The sequence below is a fragment of the Euwallacea similis genome, chromosome 11, assembly GCF_039881205.1.
Source record: "Euwallacea similis isolate ESF13 chromosome 11, ESF131.1, whole genome shotgun sequence".
Taxonomy (NCBI): Eukaryota; Metazoa; Arthropoda; class Insecta; order Coleoptera; family Curculionidae; genus Euwallacea; species Euwallacea similis.
This window is the reverse complement of record NC_089619.1, coordinates 3,825,038-3,847,628: the sequence shown is the minus strand read 5'-3', so window position 1 is coordinate 3,847,628 and position 22,591 is coordinate 3,825,038. Positions and strand designations below refer to the sequence as shown.

General features: G+C 34.1%; 3 protein-coding genes across 4 annotated transcripts in view; 1 reads left to right on the top strand and 2 right to left on the bottom strand.

Annotated features, from left to right (window-relative positions):
• Positions 1-95: 95 nt before the first annotated feature.
• Positions 96-4,298, bottom strand: Cpr67B (Cuticular protein 67B). Its single transcript, XM_066395181.1, has 7 exons — positions 4,105-4,298; positions 2,608-2,764; positions 1,803-1,987; positions 1,566-1,714; positions 1,358-1,500; positions 1,243-1,293; positions 96-573 (listed from the first exon to the last, which is right to left on the bottom strand). Exons 1-7 carry the CDS (start codon positions 4,123-4,125, stop codon positions 239-241), a joined length of 1,041 nt encoding a protein of 346 aa, XP_066251278.1. The 5' UTR covers positions 4,126-4,298; the 3' UTR covers positions 96-238.
• Positions 4,299-7,534: 3,236 nt separating this feature from the next.
• mRpL1 (mitochondrial ribosomal protein L1) lies at positions 7,535-9,306 on the top strand. The gene is made up of 8 exons (XM_066395269.1): positions 7,535-7,731; positions 7,791-7,980; positions 8,045-8,264; positions 8,323-8,499; positions 8,555-8,622; positions 8,677-8,833; positions 8,905-9,002; positions 9,129-9,306. The coding sequence occupies exons 1-8, from the start codon at positions 7,698-7,700 to the stop codon at positions 9,253-9,255; spliced, it is 1,071 nt and encodes a 356-aa protein (XP_066251366.1). The 5' UTR covers positions 7,535-7,697; the 3' UTR covers positions 9,256-9,306.
• Positions 9,307-9,374: 68 nt separating this feature from the next.
• The window catches only part of ss (spineless), a 55,906-nt gene continuing 42,689 nt past the window's right edge, over positions 9,375-22,591 (bottom strand). Inside the window, exons 4-17 of one of the 2 annotated variants that reach the window (XM_066395263.1) lie at positions 19,397-19,497; positions 19,076-19,165; positions 16,177-16,386; positions 15,778-15,965; positions 15,626-15,732; positions 15,429-15,570; positions 14,720-14,881; positions 14,522-14,660; positions 13,502-13,695; positions 13,207-13,378; positions 11,641-11,820; positions 11,391-11,590; positions 11,184-11,335; positions 9,375-11,112 (exon numbers count right to left, since the gene is read on the bottom strand). In XM_066395263.1, the coding sequence (XP_066251360.1) occupies positions 10,955-11,112; positions 11,184-11,335; positions 11,391-11,590; positions 11,641-11,820; positions 13,207-13,378; positions 13,502-13,695; positions 14,522-14,660; positions 14,720-14,881; positions 15,429-15,570; positions 15,626-15,732; positions 15,778-15,965; positions 16,177-16,386; positions 19,076-19,165; positions 19,397-19,497 (2,195 nt within the window). In that variant the 3' untranslated portion in view covers positions 9,375-10,954. The remainder of the gene's footprint in view (positions 11,113-11,183; positions 11,336-11,390; positions 11,591-11,640; positions 11,821-13,206; positions 13,379-13,501; positions 13,696-14,521; positions 14,661-14,719; positions 14,882-15,428; positions 15,571-15,625; positions 15,733-15,777; positions 15,966-16,176; positions 16,387-19,075; positions 19,166-19,396; positions 19,498-22,591) is intronic. The other variant, XM_066395264.1, reaches the window with a different exon arrangement.

Below are 22,591 nucleotides of genomic sequence, written 5' to 3'. Positions count from 1 at the left end.
AATAAAAAAAATAGATACTACAGATGGTAATAATGCATCATTTAAAATTTCTCATAAAAAAAATTGCAAGAATCTTTGAAAATTTTACTTGTAAATATTAAAAATAAATTTAAAAATGTATCATTTAAGGAAGAGTTAAACAAACTTTAACAACTTAACGCACTGAGGATTTTTTATGAGATTTTTGAGTTAGAATGATTTTGCTTAACAGGGCCTAATTAATCTTAAGAGTAGTATTTTAGTGGATCAGATATTGACTGCTTCCGCTGGCTTGTCCTTGATTCAACTGTCTCTCAAACCTTTGTTTGTTTTGCTCGTAGACATTTTTCAAATTTGAGTCTCCACCTACAGGAAGAGCTCTACCTTGGTCCTTAGTAATAATACCAACTGGATAGTCAAAGGCATAAAAGAATCCTTTAGGGGGTCCTGTAGGTTCTTCATCTTTTCCTGGAACGTATTTGCCTTCTTCATCCGCTACATAAGAACCGTCATCTTGAGATTCGGGAGTTGAAGAACGGACCACTGGTGAAGGATTCCTTAACTGAACGGTAGCTTCATGTGGTACAGAGGCAGCTGCAATGGAGAATATCAAAACGATAAAATTCAAAACAGGTGGATATATGTAGGTATTATACTTATACGTTTCTATGACTATTTGTTTCGTCAGAATATGCTTACATTTTGATAATACGATCATCTTCGGGTAATCAGCGCTAGAAAGTAACTGTTATTATCGCGTTTGCAGAAAAATACCACTGATTCTCGTTCCACCACTAGTGCAGGAAAATACTCCCTAATGCGAATAGAAATATGTAGTCTACCGAATAGAAACTGGTATATTTATACAATGATTACGAGATGTTACTCATTTAGAAATGGCCATTTTATGCTAGTTGTATGCGATACTTTTTCTTCGATTACAACAATTTGTGAAAAATGTTGAAAAAGGGCAGGACTGTTGATTTTTGTACGATTCCGCGAGGAATAAGTGTATTTCCTTATCGTTGTGCACATAACCCGTAGAATATGAAAATACATATAAATCAAAGGTCTTTCGATATCATTTTTGAGTGGGAATTTAAAAATTTCTGGTGCAATCAGGCCGTATACGATTATTTTTGTCGTAAAAAATATTCAATTCATCTAAAAAGTGAGGAATTAGTGATAGAGCGAAATTTCACCCATCTTGTATACAATATTACCATGGAGACCAAATCCAGGAAGTATTGGATGTCAACTTACCTGCTTGGTATTGTGCATGATTCGAGCTGCTGCTCTTCTGGGTCACAGATGCTATTAATGATCAATATTTACTTTAGTATTTTGATTCCAAAAAAGAACAGATAACTTTTATTACCTCGGTATTGTGGTTGTGGTTGTGGCTGTGGCTGAATATATCTTGGCTGTGGGGGTAAAGTAGCAAAGAACTGAGCTCTTTCTTTTTGGCCTTGGACTGAGAGTGGTCCACTAGCGTATTGTCCTTCACTATTATAGGGTGTCCTAATCAAGTAAAAAATGTATTCATAATAATTTCTATTAATAAGTGCATATACTGGTAAATTTACTCTACGGGGTGGGTATTCCTTTCAGCTTCTTCAGCCCATCGTTTCAAGAACTCGTCTTTAACTGCTTTAACTTCGGGAGAATCTTGAGGTAAAATTTCAGCTACGTTATCGTTTTGGTGGAAACCGGTGCCATCGTCCCAATATTCAACCTTTAAAAGAATAATAATCAAATTACTTTTATAGAAAAACGTAAAATACACAGAAAAAAACGAAGATTAAAAAACATTTCAAAATTACTTTGATTTCTTGACCAGCTCCATTTATGTAATTATAGGCTCCCTTCAAATCACCAGAAGGTTTCTTTTGCTCATTTTTCGCAATATCTGGAACTTGATAACCATACAGGTAGCCTCCCACTCCATCTTGACCATGGTACTGCTTAGCTAGGTAAATATCCTCTAGTACATTGTGGGGTTCTGAACCTAAAAAGAATTTTAGCTTAAAGATTCCAACTAAAATAATAGTGATCATTGCAAAATTCATTTTTGTATAAAGCAAAAGCACTGAAATAAAGTAAAATGCAAATGCATGTAACCACAAATTAATCTTTCTAATCTTAAAAATCCCAGAATTGTGACAACACAACAAGATAGTTACGAATAATAGATACGAAATTTTGTTCTAATTGATTATGATGAACACAATTTAACATGCAGCAACGATTAACGGCTTCGTAGACATTTGAGGGATTATAGGATGTAGATCCCCATTAAGTTTTGAAGACTACACAAGCTTATTTCTGCAATTCAAATTTAGAAAGTAAAAAGTGGTGAGAATTTAGATGCCCACCAATTGGTGGGTACTTCGGAAGCAACGCAAGATATAACATTCAGTAAAATTAGAGAAAATTTATATTGCTTACAATGCCAAAAATGATTCGTTCAGAAAACGGCATATTTTTCACATCGTTGTTCCGAATTTAATAAAATGTGATAGTTTTTTGTTTTGATTCATGACGGACCTTTCTCTCTTTTCAAAATACTTACATTTTACACCAATATTTGCCAATAAAATTTTACTTCTGTTGTGTAATAATACCTACCTAAAAACCGTACTGCTGGCGCATCTGACTCAATTTTAGGCGCATATTTCAGAGTTTGATCTTGCTGTTCGATGAGATTCTGGGCATCATTGGGTTCCAAGTCTAAGAGTCTTGTCTCTTCTGCTTTCAACCTTTGTAGCGTGCATAATGACGCCAACTGAAATAAAATATTCAAATTTACATCTTCACGTCTGATGTTTTATTAACTACACTAATGAGTTTTGGTACCTGATCGGTAGATAAAATCCAGAAAGTGATATATGCGCGTCCCAGAAACGAGTTTTGGGAGACAGTTCGAAGAAAATTCTGAGAATAAGGAATAATTTAGTAGGTTACGCAAGATTTTAATTATGTTTATTCATGAGCATAAGATCATCAGTTTTTAAGTCGGTTATTAAGTCTGGTTAGCGTTTTCCGTTCATCAGACAATCAAAATTATCCTTGAGATGAAACAAAAACTTAGTGCGTTGTAAATTAAGACAAAAATTATTTGAGAATACCGGTGCTTCCAGAAGCATGTTTCGTTTCTTTAAGTACATCAGTGATGACAAACCTTATAAGATTTGGGTTCCAAGCGATCGGACTTAGAATACCATATACTGCTAATCCTATTTTTCTAATTAGCAAAGTAATGCAATACAATATAACCAAATTAGTCAAATCATTTATAAATTTTAACAACTCTGTAATAATGTGATATGGAGACACTAAACACACGTGAATTTTCGGTAAATGACAAAATTGAATCCAACTTTTCTGGAACCAAAAATAAGTTTCACGGAGGACATAATCAAAATTTTAATAAAATTGATACTGACCAGAAGATCAATATACTTAAAGAAGTATCTAGTTATGTATCAACCGATATTGATATTTCTACACAGATCACTTATTCCGATCTGCAGTACATAAAGTTGCAAGAAAAGTAGGTCATAGCGGTGGAAATGGGAAGAATCTTGATGAAACAGGTCTAAATCTCATATCAACAACAATGATCAATTTTTTAAGATATCTAATCCCCCGTGTTCATCCACACAAGCTTGGTATGAAACTGAAAGTGTGATAACACTGTTCACAGAACAACCGCTACGTGCAAGTGTGATTCATTCAAGAATTAAAAATAGATTTTGCGAAATTTTTGCGAATATTTAGAGATTTAAATAACATATATCCAATATGCCAGATTCAGAAATAGGTACTAAAATAATAATAATAAATATGTTTCCCATAGATAGGGAGACGTGAGACCATGTGGCAAACAAGACTGCAAGATTCGAACTCTTCAGACTTTTTTCCTTTGGTTTTGTCAAGGGCAGTCAATCAAGAACTATCAAAACCACCAATGAAAAAGATCATTGTGATTTGGTTTTTTTCGATATTTTCTTTATTTATTTGAATGATATATTCATAAAATAAATACTTTCCGTATAATGAAATTCATAGGTAATTTAATTGCTGCTGATTGCAGTGTGCATGACACAATTCGTAGCTACATACCAAAACGACGTAAATCCTCATTTCTTAAATCTGTATTTATTCCTAAAATCGTCACAAAGGCACCTTGGACGCACTAAACTCAAAACAATAATGATGCTGTATGAAGGCTGGCAATTTTTTGTAAATATTTAAGTTATTAATTTGCCATTTCCCTATCATACAGTATTTATATACGAAGATCCGCATCTCCCCTACCACTGGTCCAACCGACTCGACTGAAGATGCTACAAGCAATATCGTGAATCATCAGAACCTACACATGAATCTTTTATATAAAATGCAAAAAATCAAGAGAAACCTCCCTTATTGCGACTGTAAATGTGTTTAATGCCTAAAGTGATATTTCTCTAATTCTGGAAAACTATCAGAGATTTTGAATCCACCTTAAATATTGTCATAGATTAAATTGAAATGTTCATTTCATTTCTTTCTCTTCTTCTTCTGAATTCATGATAATTACATTACTCTTATAGCCCTCAAACTATTCAGTGGTAGAACAATACATAGTACATACTACCTTTATAGATAATGTCATATCTTGTTGATATTTCAGTAGTCATGTTCCATATTCATGATTTTAAATTTAACAATAGATAATGGGTATGCGTACCTATGGCTAATCATAATCTTACGCCAGCTTCCTGAGCGAAGGTTAAATGGCTTTGCATCACTTAGTATATAATGAATGGTATTTGGTATTTATATTACACATTGAATGTATTTAGAATGCGGGTATGTTAAGAACCCAAAGAACTTGGCCTTAAATTCTGTAAGGATTCATTATGGATCATTGCTGATGCAAGTGAAAGTTCAATATCAAAATGTTTGCGTTTTAGCTTTAATACTTCCTGATAGTTATTGATCTAACAATGTTTAATTAATAACCCAGGTAGCGAAAATTTTCGAGCATTATGTTTTAGTCAGGTGTTTTCTTAAAGACACACTAAATTGTGTCAATTGAATAAAAAATACGTGAAGAATGCCTAAATCCTGATTTTCAAGGTCCGTTTTGATAGATTTATTCCATCATTAATTCTTAGACGCGTCTAGAATTTAATAAAAATCGTTATTTTATTCATAAAGCATTCACATTTAATTAATTACCTCAATTTTGATGTGGCCGTAATATATAAATCGGATGAAATATAAGATTGGGAAGTTCCCACATAAATAAAAAAATCGCACGTAAGATTTGATTTTGATCAAGTTAGATTATCTCAAGCGGATGCACAACTAATAGAGATGAGCATTTTCTGTGAACTGTACAAAAATATTGAAATGACGTTAAAAACAAGTTGTAAAAATTCAAATAACAATGTTGTTTATTTGCGTGTCAAGGTGTCAAGTAAAACTAAGCAGTGAGATCATGCCCGTAATAAGTATAGAGCATCCCGAAAGGTTCAAACTAATTAAATTGCTGAGCTATTTAATTATATTTAATCGGGATGTTCAAATAATTAAATAATTAAATTAAATATTGCTAAATTTGAAAAACAATCTGAATTCAAACTAGTTTTTTTGAATAAAGTGTCGCAAACAAAAATAACATCTACTTTGAACACTTTTTGTGACATATTGTTCAAATTTTTTCAATTTGTTTTAAAGATAATTTGTCATACATCATCAAATTCAGAAGAATAATTTGTATCAAAAAAATGCCAAAAAAATATAGTTTTATTTAAAATTCTGATGTTAACACCTGAAGCAGAAAAAGTTGAGTTAAAAAAAAATCAACTTTGACGTTATCGAGTAGTCTGAACAATATCATTTTATTTGGTTTTTAGTTCATCAAAATCCGTCCATAAATAACCGACTTATAGTTTCATCCGTTTTTTTATGAGACGGCAGGTATGTATATTTCGTTGCAGAAGAGATAATGCTCAATTGTAAGATAATTAAAATAATGCCACAAAAACTTATGTTTTTGAGATCTGTATGGAAAGTCCTACCTAACGAAAAAAAATACGTTTTTTCCTCCTATATCTATTAGCATGGTGAAACCCTCAAAATGCAACAATTTTCACAAATCACCAATTTGAAAAATAAAGAATGAGAGACGTTTTCCTAGGCTTCAAAGGAAAAGCCTACAAGTATTATTAAATTTTCAGAAATTTGTGATTGAAACCTTCAGAAATTCAGCGGTTAAATATTTATGTGATCTATTTTGCGACACTTAAAATAATTGCGCGTACATTCGTAGCAAACTTTTGTAAATTTTTCTAATTTTTCCAAAAATCTCTGCCAAATATTCACAGGCTTCCATCACTAATAATGATTGAACATTAATAAAAACCTGACGGGATAGTAGACCCTGAACCATAAACGTGATGCTTTCTATTTGTTAATTACCATCAAATATATCTAACAATTTGATTACAGGGAATTTTTTCAACAAATACTTCTGATAATTAAAAGCTTACTTGGAGATTTTTTTAATGATCACCCTTTATCGACATAGAAAATTTTTCACCTCACAAGGTGATGTAATCTTGAATGTAAAAATTATATTTTGGAGCACACCCTTATCTTCGAAACACAGTAGACAAATATGGCGTCATATTAGGTAAAACACTTATATCTGGACAGTTACAAGACTATCAAAGTAAGTATATATTTTGAAGCTTACATTTATACCTCTCAGGCAATCTTTTCTTATGTTCCCAGGTAACGAAGTATATTTAATTCAATTCGATTCAAAATTTGTGTAAAATATTCATTTTTAGTAGGAAACTGAGTGAAGAATTGCAAATGTTTAAGAACAAACAAATTATTCAAAATCAAAAATAAATGATTACCGCCAATGTCATACGTTGACGGTTATTCAGTTTGACCGTTTCGTTTGTGACTGACGCGTGGCTATGTGTTCTCGCTTTATTGTTAGTGGTAGAACAAAGATAGAGAACTGTTCATAATAATTTAATAAATACTCAAAGTATTACGAACTGCATCTATTTGACGTTCGAAATTATTGTCGGAGTTATGTGTGCGTGTGTTTAGCGATTGAGATGTCGGTAACAGTGTAGCGTGTATCTGAAGTGAACTGGTTAATTTTGCGTTATAGTTCCCGGTGGACACTCAAAAAGGATCAGTATTCAATCGAATAGAGAAATTGATTCAGTAAATTAAATATACGCTTTTCCTAGTTAACCACTTTATTTTGTACAGGGTTAAGGTTGGCACCGGTATCACCATCATCATCATATGGCAGCCGGGTATCACTAATACTAAGGGCGATGTGGTACTTTAGCTCAAGAGAGTGCAGGACAGAAATAGCTTTTTAGGGGGGTTGTTTACCCTTTTTAGGACAACGACCTCTTTCGGTCTTACTGTCACCCGCCGAGTGAGACTTGTGTGACAGTGTCACTTGTCGGTGCAGGTTCTTAGAGCGGACGATCTCTTGAGTGATGCACCACATCGTTTATTTGTTTCTAACTTATTTATAAGTTATCTGAGGTTACTTGCAATTAAAAAATTAAGTAGTATTTGAATAATTCTACTAAAATTGTATTAATTACTGAATTTTAACTTCCTACAAGAAATGCATAACAATAAATTCAAAAAAGTGTTTTAATCAGAACTAACCTAAACTAAACATGAACCTTGGAAGGTGCTTACTTCAAAGCACCCGTAAGTTGTATTGCTTTCAAAACCACGTTAAATCATCTTACTCCTCCTTTAATTGTAAGGTTGGCTACAAACCATACAACTCAGTACAGCAACCAATGTAAATCGAACCATACTAGTGCCTGCAGTGCAGCCAATTCAATCCCGAAACTATGCAGCTCGAAAAGGAACAAGGGAACGTAAGAAGAAGAAAGCAAAAGCGAAGGTTGAAATTCAGAAAGTTGGATTCATACCTCACAATTTAAGAAATCGGTAAGTAAAAGTGAGAGGTAGTGGAGATAAAAAAGCAATGTGTATTTGCTTTTTCCTTCTTCAGAGACAAAATGTTAGCTGCAAGAGTCTCAAAAAAAGTAGATGATTCTTGGAAACAGAACCCAATTGACGATGTCTACTGTTTAAAGTATTATAAATGGATAGTGTATCCATTTTCTGAGGCGGTGAAAGCTTATAAAGAAACCCACCATCCTGAGATGTATAACAAACCTGAAGCTGAGCTTTACGTTACCATAGAACTTAATATGCAAGGAGAAAAAAAAGTTAGTGCCAAACGATTATAAGTTTTGGGGGAAAATAAAAAATGGGACAAAATTTTAGACCCGGTTTGTGGACAATTTTAAGCGAATTGCGGCAATACCCCATAAATTTAATCATGGAGGTGAGAGGAGTATTATTGTTTTTGCTAAGAATGTAGAATCACAAGAAGAAGCCAGAAAAGAAGGAGCACAACTTTCGGGAGGTGTGGATCTTATTAAACAAATTCAAAATGGACAGGTATAATTCTCAAGGTGTTCAATATAATTTTAGCTAGATCCATTGATTTAAATAGGTTCTGCTCTCAGACTTTCAGTATATTGTTGCTCATCCCGACATCTTGCCTGAGCTAGTTATTTTGAGGTAATATTTTTTTATTATGGGAGAATTGTTTATTACTTATACATTGTCTTTCAGAGGTGTGATGAAAAAAAATTTTCCAAATCCCAAAATTGGAACTTTGGATATTGAGGTTGGGAAGGTAGTTCAAAGGCTGTTGCATGGAATTAGTTACCAGGCTTTTAAAGATGAATTTGAGAAAGATTTTGGGAAAATAGATGCTGTGTTGGGAACTGTAAGTTTTTGGTATTCAGCATTTATCATTGGTTCCAAATTTAAATCTGTAACTTAGGATTTCATTTTCAGTTGAATATGGATGAGAGACACCTAGAAGAAAACTTTGCATCACTAATTAATGATGTTTACAATCAAAAACCTAAAAGGGAGGGTGGTTTCATAAAAAGGTAAAAAAACCTAATTTAAAACCCGGGTCGCATAAAAAAATATAAATTTAACTATTTGTAATTGTATATTATTTATAATTGATTGATTTTCTTAAACAAAAGTAATTACAATATACATGTTTACAGATGTTTATTGTGGAGCCCTCCTTCACAAGAAAAATTGAAAATAGGCTATGAGCAATATGTTGAAGAGAAGAGTAAATCAAAAGAGAAGGAATCGGAGAATGTTGAAGGAGAAAGAGTTGCTTTATAATGACTTAGCTATGTAATAAACTTTTAAAAAATAAAATCTAGTGATAAAAAAGTAGTTTTATTATAAATAGAAATGAAAAACAGCATAGTGTAATTGGATGAATATTCTTTATTCTCTTACCTCAGGTTTTTTTAATATAGACATTAGTTCATGTATAAGATTGAGGATGGAAACATTTTATTTTCATTTTAGATCAGAGAATTTACATACCATTTAATGTCAAATTATCCAAATAATCAATATATAATATATTGATCCAAAATATTAAATGAATAAGTTTGGGTTACATAAAGGTTCGTAACACTTATGTAATAAGTTTGTACATTATTTCAGAAGAATTAAAAAATCTTTTTGTTTGTGCATTTGGACACACCAGAACCATAAAACTATCCATGTTAGTTCATTAATTTGACATCAAACGGCTGAAAAACGAATTTAACATCTTACAGAAAAATTAAATATGCTTGATGAAGATCTTTTAAACAATTAATAACATAAATGATAATGAATCTGGTTGAATGTGTAATAAAATATTCTGTAATATTTCTAATGCAAACACTACAATAGTAGTTTTCAAATTTACGATTCATGACTATCTTAAATATTTATTAAAGTATACTGTATACACTCATTACATCTTAAAGTTGTACAATTACATAAATTAAGGATATAGTACAAAAATAATATACAAGTAACCTTTGATTGACTAGCATTGGTGGGTTTCAAGATATTCACGATTCTCGCTTGTGAAATGTTTGATCAATTGTGAAATAAAGCGTTTCGGCCTGAACATCTTGAAAAAATAAATAAGAATATATATAACACAACAAAACATGCCCCAGCGAATACTTTTCCTTGGAACCAACAAAAATGAAGACAAAACTTAAAATATCAATAATATAAATACAAGCACAATCGCATCAAGTTCACTCTGTCACAATATTTTGCATTTCTTCGAAGACTAATTTTGTAAGTTTAGCTCATAACTGCGGAAGATACAGTATATTTTTATATGTGCATTTTCATTCCGTACTTATCTGATATAACCAGTAGATCGGAATACAAAGCCAATTTTAAATAGAGGTTTTCCTTTTAATACAACATAGACCTCAAAAAACTGAGCAAAATCTTTATCTAACATTTTTTCGGAAATTCAAAGATAACTGAAACATGCGCGTAGGAAAAAATGGAATAAAATTAAGAGACTTTTTCAATAACCAATTTTCTAATAGATAGGCGGGGCATCATGGGCCAATAAGATAGACCGCGAAATCATAAGACCTGAATCCATTCGATTTTTATCTGTGGGGTTAGATGAAAAGTTTATAACTGAAATTAACACAGTTTGAGGGTTATGCAAAAAGGCATATTTTAGTTGTTTTTGAGATTAAAAAAAAATATAACAAAAATTTTGCTTAGTTTTTTGACGTCTATGTCGAGCTAAAAGGAAAATCTTTACTTAAAATTCACCTTGTGTGTGTGACTATTCATACTCAGTTTATCACGAAAAGTACGTAAACTGCTTAATATTCGACGAATAAAACTATAATAAATATTTATATGCAAGTTTTGAGGTCGAAGTGTTCACAAAAATCTTTAAAGCTATAATTTAAAGGTTTTCTCTCTTAATTGCACGATCATAAACACTTGAAATACCTCTCAACTCTTAATTTATATACAGGAAGACGCACCAAATTCATCACAAGACCATCACTACCCGCGAGTTGTGATGGTTATGGTGACTCACATGGTGCTGATTCGGACTATCCGGATCACCATTTTGGTTTACCGTATCGACTTTTGCTGATCCGTCATCAGTGTTGCTCCATTGGTGGTGAGCACTTATTTCAGCCAAATCTAAGGCAAAAATGTCGGATATAGGCAAGAACGGATTAGAATGAACACATAACAAATTTCTTGTAGACTACCTTTTACTGACTCACAATGCTCAGTAGACACCGGAAGAGCCGTAACTTGAGGGTGAGAGTGCATGACCGAGTTTATATGGGAATGATGGTAGTCTTGGGAAGCACCGTCACTAGTGGGACTTCTGTTGTTCACTGGTGTTGAATTGTGTGATCTGAGGGTAACCAATGTTATCACAACTTGCTTCTATTTCATTCTACAACACCCACCCCCACATGAGGACAGTTTGTCGACTAGGAATATCTCCTTGACTACTGGTTGGTATAGGGGAAAAATGCTGCGGGGTGGAAATGTGATGGCTATTAGGACTGTCCTGAGGCATTAAAGGTGTGTCCTGCTTGATTTCCTCTATTTTCGGTGTGATTAGCCCTTGTTGCGGAGAAGAAGAATGATGTTTTTTGATAGTTTCCTGCACAAGCAAATCCTGAGATTTTGCACTTGATTTTATTCTCTTTATACCTTTTGCGGACTTGGTGCCAGCTCCAGTTGAGGCGCGCTCATCACTTGTACCGGCTGGATGATTCCTGATGATGGACTTACCGAGTATGGCCAGGACACGTCGATGCATTTGTTATTCGGGACCACGTAGCTCCGGGCTCCATCATACGAAGCATATTTCACAGGGGTTGTGTCAACCACCTAAAGTAGTCTTTGGTTAGTTTGGTTTATGCAGGGTGTCTCGGATTGCACTGGTGAACTTTATTCGTATGTAATCTAGCAAATACATAAAAAATTATCGATTATTTTAGGCCAATATGCAATCCGGGCCAGAAAAACACTCGTGCTTTTTTTACTTCAGATTGCATTCAAGCCCATAAATAAAATAATCGATAATTTTCTATGTAGGAGTTATATTCGAAGCAGAATCAAATCAATCGAAGGTTACGCGCTTATGATATATTGAAGAATTATTGATTCATAGATTCTCACAAAAATTTTATCGCAATTAAATTTCTGGCGGTATTTCCCTATCTTGAGAATTCAAGTTAGGACCTGAATGCTGTCGATCAACGGCCCGAGAGAGTAAGAAGAGGTTTCTGCACAGTATGGGCAGTGTAATAGTGACATACGGATGCTTCCTGTTGGCGGAGATCTTGAAATAAAAAAGTACAGAGACAAAGTTAGAAGGTCGGTTAGAGTGATCAATCATCCGGGAGAGCGATGTTTACCAAACGATGAGAACGATAGTGCTGGAAGTACTATCTTCGAAGATCCTCACCTATCGGACTATAGTGGAGAGAAAATAAAAGTTCGAGAACATGAAGATGGAAGACAAAGATGTGAGAAAAGAAACGATGAACAAGAGGCAAACAGAATGGAAAGAAGTCTCGAAGGAAAAATGGGCGAGAAAGCTAATCCCGAGAATAATGAAATTGATAGAAAGAGAGCACAGAAAGGTCAACTACTATACGACGCAATTCCTGACGGGATACGGATGTTTCTTCCGATACCTGTGTAGATTTGGGATCCGGGGAACTGATACGTGCTGGTACTACGGAGCAACTGATGACGCTGAGTGCACGTTCTTCGAGTGTAAAAACTGAGAAGAACAAAGAAGGAAGACGGAAATAGAGATAGAAAGAACGTTAACGCCCATCAGCGTCATGGAGACGATGGTGAAAAGTGATAAAAACTAGAAAGCGATGAAGAACTGAATAGCCAAAGTAGTGAAGGAGAAAGAAAGAAACCGACGACAACAACAAAAAACACAATGAATAAGAACGAATGAAACAAACAAAAAAGAAGATAAAGAAGGAAAAGAAAATCGGCATTTCAGAAACTAACGATCAATGGCGTACATACAGCAAAAAAACTTGGGGTGGGAAAATAGGGTCTGCCCCCTAAAAGAGCAAGAGCGCAAGAGAAGGGAATAAACTATAAAATTTTCGCACTTCCCATCTATTACGTTTAAACGTAAAATAGTTCTGCGTGAGAATTGCATTTACCCTCAGTTCTACGTTAAAAATAACGTATTTCATTATTAAGTATTAATTGTAACAATACGAGATGTCTCCATAAATATACCTGTTGGTGACATGGATAGAGTTTGTCATCAACCACAGTCGTCCGGTATGTGGCATGATGGGTGGGAGTGGTATTTGTTGGGTCATATGTTCTTGGAGCCATGTCAAGGAAGCCATTGTACGGAGTTGAGGGAGTTGTATGGTGATATTCTGGGTAGTAAGTGCTTAGAGGCCTGTAAGTTTTGAATATCCATCAACTTCCTATAGAGGTATTCACTACAACACTGCTATATATCAGTAAGTTCTAATCATAGGAATTGTTAAGCAACTACCAGCAGCTCTATTTGAATTCATACCTATATTGATGGAAAATATTCTCCGTGGTAGTCAGATACCTGTTGTCCAGAGTCGTCGCCGTAGGATACAGTGTATGGTTGAAATTAGATGCTGAATGGGTCATGTAGCTTAGACTGTGGTCGGCGGTTGCTGTAGCGTAAGGCGCTGGGTACATGTTATATGTAGCAGTACATCCGTCTGCTATATACTCCACCTATTGATGGAAATCGACAAAATATTGGAAAATATTAACTTTAAGTTTTGTTCTAGAGAACCAGTTCTTCTATCTAAAATATAAAATAAATTTCTTAAATAAAATCTCGGACATAAATTAGGGATTCAAAGCTTGATTAAATTTTTAAACTCTTTGATTCAGTTTGTTTTAGGGTATTAAATTCTTAAGTAGAAGTGGCAAATGCAGTTCTTTCAGGTTCCTTTAAGTTACTAACTTTTAAACAGAAAGTCAAGAATTCATAGTGTCTTCAAGATAGTAAACTTTTAACTGAAAATGCAGGTCTTTCAGATCGCTTCACATATACATTAAAGTTTTTATAAGTCTTATTAGGTTATAACATTTTTAACTTAAAATCCTGAGCATAAGCGAAATTAGGAATTGACCTTGAAATATTGAAATTATTTAATAATTTCCTTAAAAATGCAGTCTCGAAGCGTTCGCAATTACTTTAACTGTTGTGTTATTAAGGGCTTAATTATTGTATCTGAAAGGTAAGTATCTAAAATTGGTTCGAAGCAACTGGATTTCCAGTTAATACTTGCTTTTTTTAAATACTAAATTGATTTACAAACCTTAAGTTTCTTTTTAAAAAACTGGCAGTTTTAGAGACCTAAATTGGTGACGCTAAAGTAATAAAATTTCTCAATTCCTTAGTTAAGTTAAAAATTCCCTTTCAAGTAATTTCTGGTGATTTCACATACAAAGCTTTACCTTGACTTACTTTGGGTTTATACGAACATCATAAAAAGTTTAGTAATTGCGGTAATGAGTCCTTAAAATAGAAGGTATACTGCCTAATACATACCGTGGCCGGCATAGACGGCACCACAGAGGTGGTTACGGAAGCATTGCTGGGGGGTGTAATTTGACCACCGCTTGACCCATGTGACAACTTGCGTTTCGTCCGGCATGTAGACAGGAAATCTCTCAATTGCGTCTTGTACCTGAAACAAGAATCTTCCTACTTAATCCCTCAAGCAGTAATAATGAAACTAGAACCTACCGTCTGTTTACTCGAGTAGGAGTCGTAGGCACAGGTGTATGTGTAGGAGACGTTAGAAGTTGTTCGTTTTCAGTGTAATAGGTGCTAGGAAGACCCGCGTCTAGATAACTAACTTTGAAGTCCATGGTGCGCTTGCCAAGAAGGTCTCGACCCTCTTCTTCCCTAGTAAAAAATTATCGTGGATAATATAGCAAGTACAACAAAAATTATCGATAATTTTTTGGAGAACTTTGCACAAGTGCATATTAAACTGAAAAGGGCACGAATGTCCTTTTAATTTAGTTTAGGTTGCGTAGTAGTTAAAAATGAGAGAATTTTGTATATTAAATCTTCGAAAAACACCCTCAAGGTAGAACTAATATTTCAGTTTGGTACAAAATCACTAAGATGACCATACACATTATCCGATAATTGCACATTGATAATTCATAAAAAGAACACGAGTGCGCGCAATGCAACGCCTTATTCATGTCAAATTGCACTGGTACAAAAATTGTTAAAAATTCATTTTCGATACATGAATAACTGTTTTTAAGAAAAGAACATTATGAAACTTTATTGCGAAATTGTTAGGGTGACCAGGAAAAAACTCATAGTAACCCTCCGGTGATTGGAGAATCGAAGGCAATAAGGTATTGAACATTGTTGAAATATCAAATTTAACACATGAATGAAATTTTCACCTGAATAGGTAGAAGGAAATACTTACATTAAAGGTCTATGTGTGCTTATAACAAAATCAGGTTTGGAATTTTTGTACACTAATCTGGAACTGGTTTGCAGCCATTGCCATTGGCCATCTTTGACTTGAAGTCTATATGCTATCATGCCAGAAGCACCAGTTTTTAACACTATGCAGACAAAGTCCTTAATTTTGTATATAAAATTACATTACAGCATAATTACATTCTTGATGTGCGCTGGCTACGTATGCCAAATCATCATAGTGGACCAGATCATATCCACCCATATTTGCCAGCTCGGAGTCTGAGTATCCCAGAAGCAATTTGCCCCTAAAAAAATTATTAGATTTGTCTTAGTACTCACAATTAATTTACCTTTGATCCATTGACACTAAGGCTAAATCCAGCTTGTGCTTGCTCTTGAACATTACTTCTTTTTGGGGAATTTCCAACAAGGATGGCGGTCCAAAAGGAGTGCAGATTGCAAAAAGTGCTAATGGAGGCTCTTCTGACTTTCGATTTTGGCCGTGAAGTACTTTCACTCGCCCTCTAATATCCAATCTCTATAAGAAATCACTCCACATAAATTATTATTAGATGAATATAAAAGCCTCAAAGTTGACTAAACACAAATTACTCATGGTTTCCAAGAAATAATGACTGCTAATCAGATAAAGTTGAATTTATGGCATATTAAACATTCGTAACTTAAAAGCATGGTGTATGTATTGGTTGTTAGGTGAATAATAAGTTTATGGTTTTTTTTTCTCGTACCAAAAATCCGGAAGTATTGTCAAGCAGACATCGGAAGCGCACAGTAAAACTCCTCTCCAAGAGGTGAGTGTTTTCAGGACTCAGAACGTCCTGAAGGCCCATGTTCGTTGATTCGGGAGGCAGGAAAGAGTTCCACATCAGTTGTCTTTGGAGCTCTTCTCGATCTTCAGAATGGACTAGTTCGTATACAGATTGGTGCACAATATCGGACTGGAATAAATTCGTAAAGTTTTGTTGTTGCGGACACGTAGATAAAGCAAACTACAAAAATGCAATCCAGGTGTGGAAATCCTTTTTAGAGTATTAAAGATAACAAGATTAAGTAAACTCTATCTTATTTGATCTTGATTTGCGTTAAAATTAATTACTAAGCGAAGATGGTGGGGTAAGAAGGTCGAAACCCTTTTTAAAACATCAGGGGACGTCTTTCTCACTCCATTCTACAGGTTGATTATGAAAGAATGTCACGATGCAGACACTTTTATTTGTCTATCGTAGGGGTGTATCTGATTAAAAATTTGTGGCCAATTACCGGAGTGGTAATATAGAGAAAACATATATCATTGATAATATGAAGGACACATAGCTTGCAATAATGAGGAAAACTGTGGTTCGAAATTCAAATATTGTATAAAATGGGTAAATTGGTTATCTTCAAAGAAATATGCTTTATTGGCATTATGCTTGAAATGCGTATGCAAAAGGACAAATCGGTAGAAGACATGCGACATTGGACTATATAAAGTAGAAAATCTGCGATTTGAGGTAATAATGTAAAAATTTGATAATGTCTTTCTTCAAAAGACTTGTGCCCCCATGCGCCATGCGCTTAATGTATTTTGTTGTAATTGTATTCGAAATACGTGTGCGAGCAGGACGGAATATACACGACATTGGAAATAAAACTCAAAAACTGAAATTTAAGTTGTAAAATGCTAGGAAAAATGAAAAAAGTGAACATTTACTTTGTTCGACATGTGTCCAATATTCCACGCAACATAGCAAAATGGCTGAAAACACGCAACATGGAAAAAAGATTTAAAATAAAAATTCCATGTACAATTATTGAAAAAAAAACATGTAAGTATATCAAAATATCTTTCCTTAAAAAAAAATCTGTTTTAAAGCACCCAATCAAATATGCTCTTGAATTGTGTCCTGGAAAACCCTAGACGGACATTGGAAAAAATTGAAAAGTCAATTGGAAGTGCAAATGTTTCGAATTAAATTTTAAAACATCCGAGAAGTTAATTAATTAGATGAACTAGTTGTCAAATTAGAAGAAATGGTATCACCATACTCTGTTGTATTTCAAATGTGCCGATCCGACTTCACCGGCACATGATATACCTGTGCCGACAAAACGACTCCACAAGGGCACTAATACATGACGGTTTTCTGTTCAAAAAATTGTCAATTTTAGTCAAAAAACTTTTACCAAGGTTTACTTTTACAGAACTAACAAGTCATTTTCTGCAAGAGTTAGAAAAACGATGTGGAATAGGTGAATTTAAAACGATTATTTCAGTATAGGTATGTATGTCCAATAGATTGTGAGGAAAATGCGTTGAACGATACTAGACATCGAAAAAATTGGAAAAACAGCGATTGGACGTTCAAAATACTGCAACGTGGAAAATCCTAAAATATTATCTACAAAATAATTATTCTGACAATGGAATATGTTTTTGAACTATGTTGGAAATGTGCGTAGCAGGGTACAATAAGGTAGACGGCATTCGACATTGGAGAATAGTGGAAAAAACTTCGATTCGATTTGCAGTATTGCGGAAAAAAATTGAGTATCCATATTCAAATTAATTTTGCCGGCATGCCCACAATGTAATATGTTTCCAAATTAGATCGCAACGCGTGTGCGAAATGCCATACATACATTGGAAGAGAAGCTACAGTGAAAGAAAGAAGCAGAAGAAGTAAGCTATGCCTTGAAATCTAACAATAGAAAAATCGAATTTCTATCTTTGAAATAATTATATCGGCATCAGCCCATGCAATAAAGTATGCTTTGAAATTGCACCCGGATTCTCTGTGCAAAAGTGCAATTCCAATGTACCATACGCAACATTTCAATAGAGGAGTAACTACTTTTCGTGGAGCGAAATATCGGAGAAATGAACAAAAGGGGAAAAATTGCGATTTTAGGTGTTAAAAACATCTGCAAGGAATTCAAAAATGTTTTTGTTTATTTTTAAAAGAATTGTGTGGATAAGTATCCAATGGAATATGTCTTTGGAAAATAGAGGAAAAACTGCAAATCGAGGTGCACAACACTGGAAGAAGATAAATATGAGTAATGTGATAAAAATTAATTATTAGGAGAATTAAATCGACATGCGCTTTGAAATTATTGTAATTAATGCGAGCACTTGCGTGTTTAAAGACAGTACAATAAGACAAGCAACAGTGAAAAATAGTTGGCAAAATTGCGACTCCACTTGTAAAGTATCGACTTGATTTGAATATTCATCTTCAAAACAATTTTTGGCGGGGTGTGCCTGATGGAATATGTATCGGAATTGCAAAAGGGCAATATAGTGGGAAACACGCGGCCTTGAAAAGTTATGGAAAAATTCTAGTTGTAAAGTAAGTACAAATATTAGAAAAGTTGAATATCAATCAATCAATTTTTACTAACAAAAATTGTGCCATAATGAAAAAATGAGTGATTTTAAAAGGCCGCTCGTCTAGTTTTCAAAGTAATTTCTCAACACATCTCCGAGATATTGGCGCATTAGAAAATGTTATACACATACCACATATAATTTTCACAAAATCACGTCCGATGTGACTAAAACAGTAGATCTGGGATTTAGACAGGCCCACCGCTTGATATCCGTCCCAACATTAAGTTTTTTATTTGAGTAAATTTTAGACATACCTGGTGAAACCCCAAATATCCTTCTATACTATGTGTGGCAAAAAACACTTCTCCTTCGCAGGTGAGGATCATAAGGAAGCCATTGAGTGCCTGAAAATTTGTACGTAAGTTGAAATTTGTTTGATATCTCAATAAAATCATTGATCAGCAACGGGAGTGCTTATAAAGAGTCTTATAGGTGTTTTTTGTATTTGAATAGTAATTTAGTACGAGCTCTTTTATCACGTTTCTCTTCTATCCTGTTTCCATCACTTTTTTTGGAGGTTACCAATAAACTCTTCATTGATTTATTAATGTTCCACAATTGCGTTTTTTTCTCACCTGCAGAAACATCTCCCCATCCAATGGCGTATGGTCAAATGCGGTAAGATCACGAGACCGATGAAGTCCGACAGGATCATCTTTATCTTTGTGCATAGCAACTGCAACAAAATGGCAAAAGATGTCAATAAATCAAAAAGCGCTCCACGTCTATATTTATTCTCAATTAACGTTTAATTTGCGCTAATTAGCAAAGTTAATACAAAACCCGCTCCACTATAATAATTTTGATTTATGCCAATGTACGTGTATTACAGACTGCACTTAGTGCTCCCGACTGAAATTAATTCCGTGCACCTTAAAAGTCGCCTTAACAGGAACAAAACAAGTCCCCAATATAATTAATTAGTATTTAAATAGCTGCGACAGAACATTCGTGACTTTGCAAAATTAAAGCAACAACCACTGCCTTATGGGCATACTTCATTCTTCGTGGCAGCCCATTCATAATGCGAACTTCATTGTGATTGGTATTTAAGACGGGAATCGGCTTCAAAAACTATGATTCTGTGGTGTTAGGGTGGTTTTCATCAGCTTTAATTCTTATTTTGAGTTGTTGCAGATGTTTCTATCAGCTTCTGAAGGTCCGAAATTGGTTCACTTTCCCCTTAAAGCGAGCGTCATTATGTTACAATATACTCTCCATGATGGCATAGCATCTCATATAATTGGCAGATGCACTTACCATCTGTACCTATACCGAAATATCGCACCAATGAGGCGCAATATAACATAATAAGAGGGTAGTCGTAACTAACTCGGTAATATGATCCATATCTGGGGCCTACATAAATGGGGCGGAGTCCTGTGTCTAATCCTCCTGACAGGCCTGATACGACTCTGCCGATAAGGCGAAGGGGCAGTGTTGGAGCTGCCACGAGGGGAATTTTTTATTTTTCATACTTTAACTCCTATCTGGGCATGTAATTAGTTTTAGTTATTCTATTAGTATTAAAAAATCAATGGAAGGCATATTTAAAAACCATTTACGGTTATTTTGTTACGTAAATATGGGTTTGCTACAGTTACCTTAAACTCGAAATTGTTAAGATATTTGCATACCCGGAAAAGGGTATTATAATGGATACCTACCAGTGTTTTGCATAATATGCAATGATCGTTAACGACCGTACCGTATTTCTAGTTTAAGCCTCTGCTTAAGGATGGTAAAAACTGGTAAGTGCTATCTACAAAAGTTGTACAACGTAGGTACCAAAGAAAGTTACTTTACAATAATTAGGAACCCTACATCATTGTACTGACAACTTTACCGGGAAGTTAGTTTCCATGGAAATCACGAAACTCGCCATTATTCTGTCCTTATATCAACCTTTTCATAGATACTAAATGTCGAGTAAAGTTGCCACGACTTTTATCTATTCGCACTAAAGGAAGTACATCGCACGACTTTTTAACCCTTGATAACATACAGTGACCTTATCCCTTCGATAGTTCTAAATGTAACTCTGTATAGAGCTACTCTTTAGCTGAGACACTTCTTTCAGAGCTCGAATAATAACTTGTAACAATTTTTTTAAGTGTAATATACAGGGTGGCGCAGGTAGATCTTATCACTCACCACATAGGTATACGTAGATAAAAATGCAACGTGAAGTTGTCAATGCATTGTCATTTTCACTGTCGTTGTCTTATAACATTGAGGTGCTGGACACACCATTTGAAAATCTAATCAAGTAAAGTCTCGTTTTCCCGTCTTGATTAAAATTTTTTTTTAAGATTCGTTTATAGAGTGTAAGAGCTTCTAATTTGGTGTGTTGCATATCTCATGTTCCCCTTTAAAATATCGAAGAAGATAGCGGCTTACAAGCACGCCGAAAATATCAATTTTGAGAGAATGTTTTTTCTTCTTAGACTTCGATGTCTAGAAACTGACGTGTCCAACCTTTTTCTTGTACCCAGAGTTTAATTGAATAGAAGATTTATTTCCTGCGGAAAATAAATTTTTAACGTTTACGCTGAAATACGTCCAGTTTCAAATAATAAAATTATAAAATGGAAATTTGCAAACAAATTTGTTTTGCGATCATTCCACGGGTCTCTACAGATAGGCAGAAAATGAAGTTGAACATAATTAAGTAGCTACAAAATGACGTAGATAATTGAAGAAATTCCACGAAAAATGAGCTTTTATGTTAAAATGTGTCATCAAAGTCAACATATAGATTAAGTGGATAAAAAAGTAACCAATTTTTGCTCAGAGTGACGGTAAAAAAAACAGTTTCTGCAGGTGCGTAAATGACCTTGCTTCATCAGTGCGCATTTTTGAAACTAAATTTGAATTAAAGTTTATAAGTATAGTTTAAAAACTGGTAGGAAAGAAGCAGGCGCATTGACACACCTGCAGAAAGTGATTTTACATTCACTTTAATCAACAAGTTTTTTATCCATTTATTCCATATGTCTACTTTGACGTATATTTCGAAATCAAATGTAATTTATCGCTTAATTTCTTTAATCAACTGCTTTATTTTGAGGTTGTTTATGCTCAATTTTGCTTTCTGCCTATCTGTAAAAATTAATTGCAATGAGTACAACGATAGCAAAGCAGATTTGCTTGAAAATTTCCATTTTCTAATTTTATTACTTTCTTCAGATTCATTCTATTTGCCTTTGGGTAAACGTTAAAAAATCAAAATTTAAACTTGTTTTTGTATGTTACATATCCAACCAACCTTTTTCCAACTCATTTTCTAATCGCATTAAGCTAGGCCTCATCGAGCAACAAAAAAAACAAATAGAATATTCCATTTACAATCCAAGAATTGATCATTTGCTCGAAAGAAAATTACTAAGATTGAGCCATTTTTTAGAGACATTTGGTACTTAGAGTGTGTTTGATATAGGAATTAATCATTTTAGTAGGAGGTTCAAAGCAGATATCCAAGAAAATGGCGCGTTAAAATATTGCGGGAATTTCCTGAAAAATCGAATTCTGGAGAACTACATTAATTCTTTCCAGAGTGTATTTCAACGAAACGGAATTTCACATTTTGCAACAAAACTAAGGTTTTATTTTCTGGAATTATCAGCACTATTTAAATGTAACAACTATGCAGGTTTCTGGATTCTCAAATGTCCACTTCGTAGGGTTTGTGAGGAGCAAAATTATGAACCTCCTTACTTGATGCTTTCGTGCTTTAATTAGGGATAAATCCTTTTTTTATGATCGAGGTA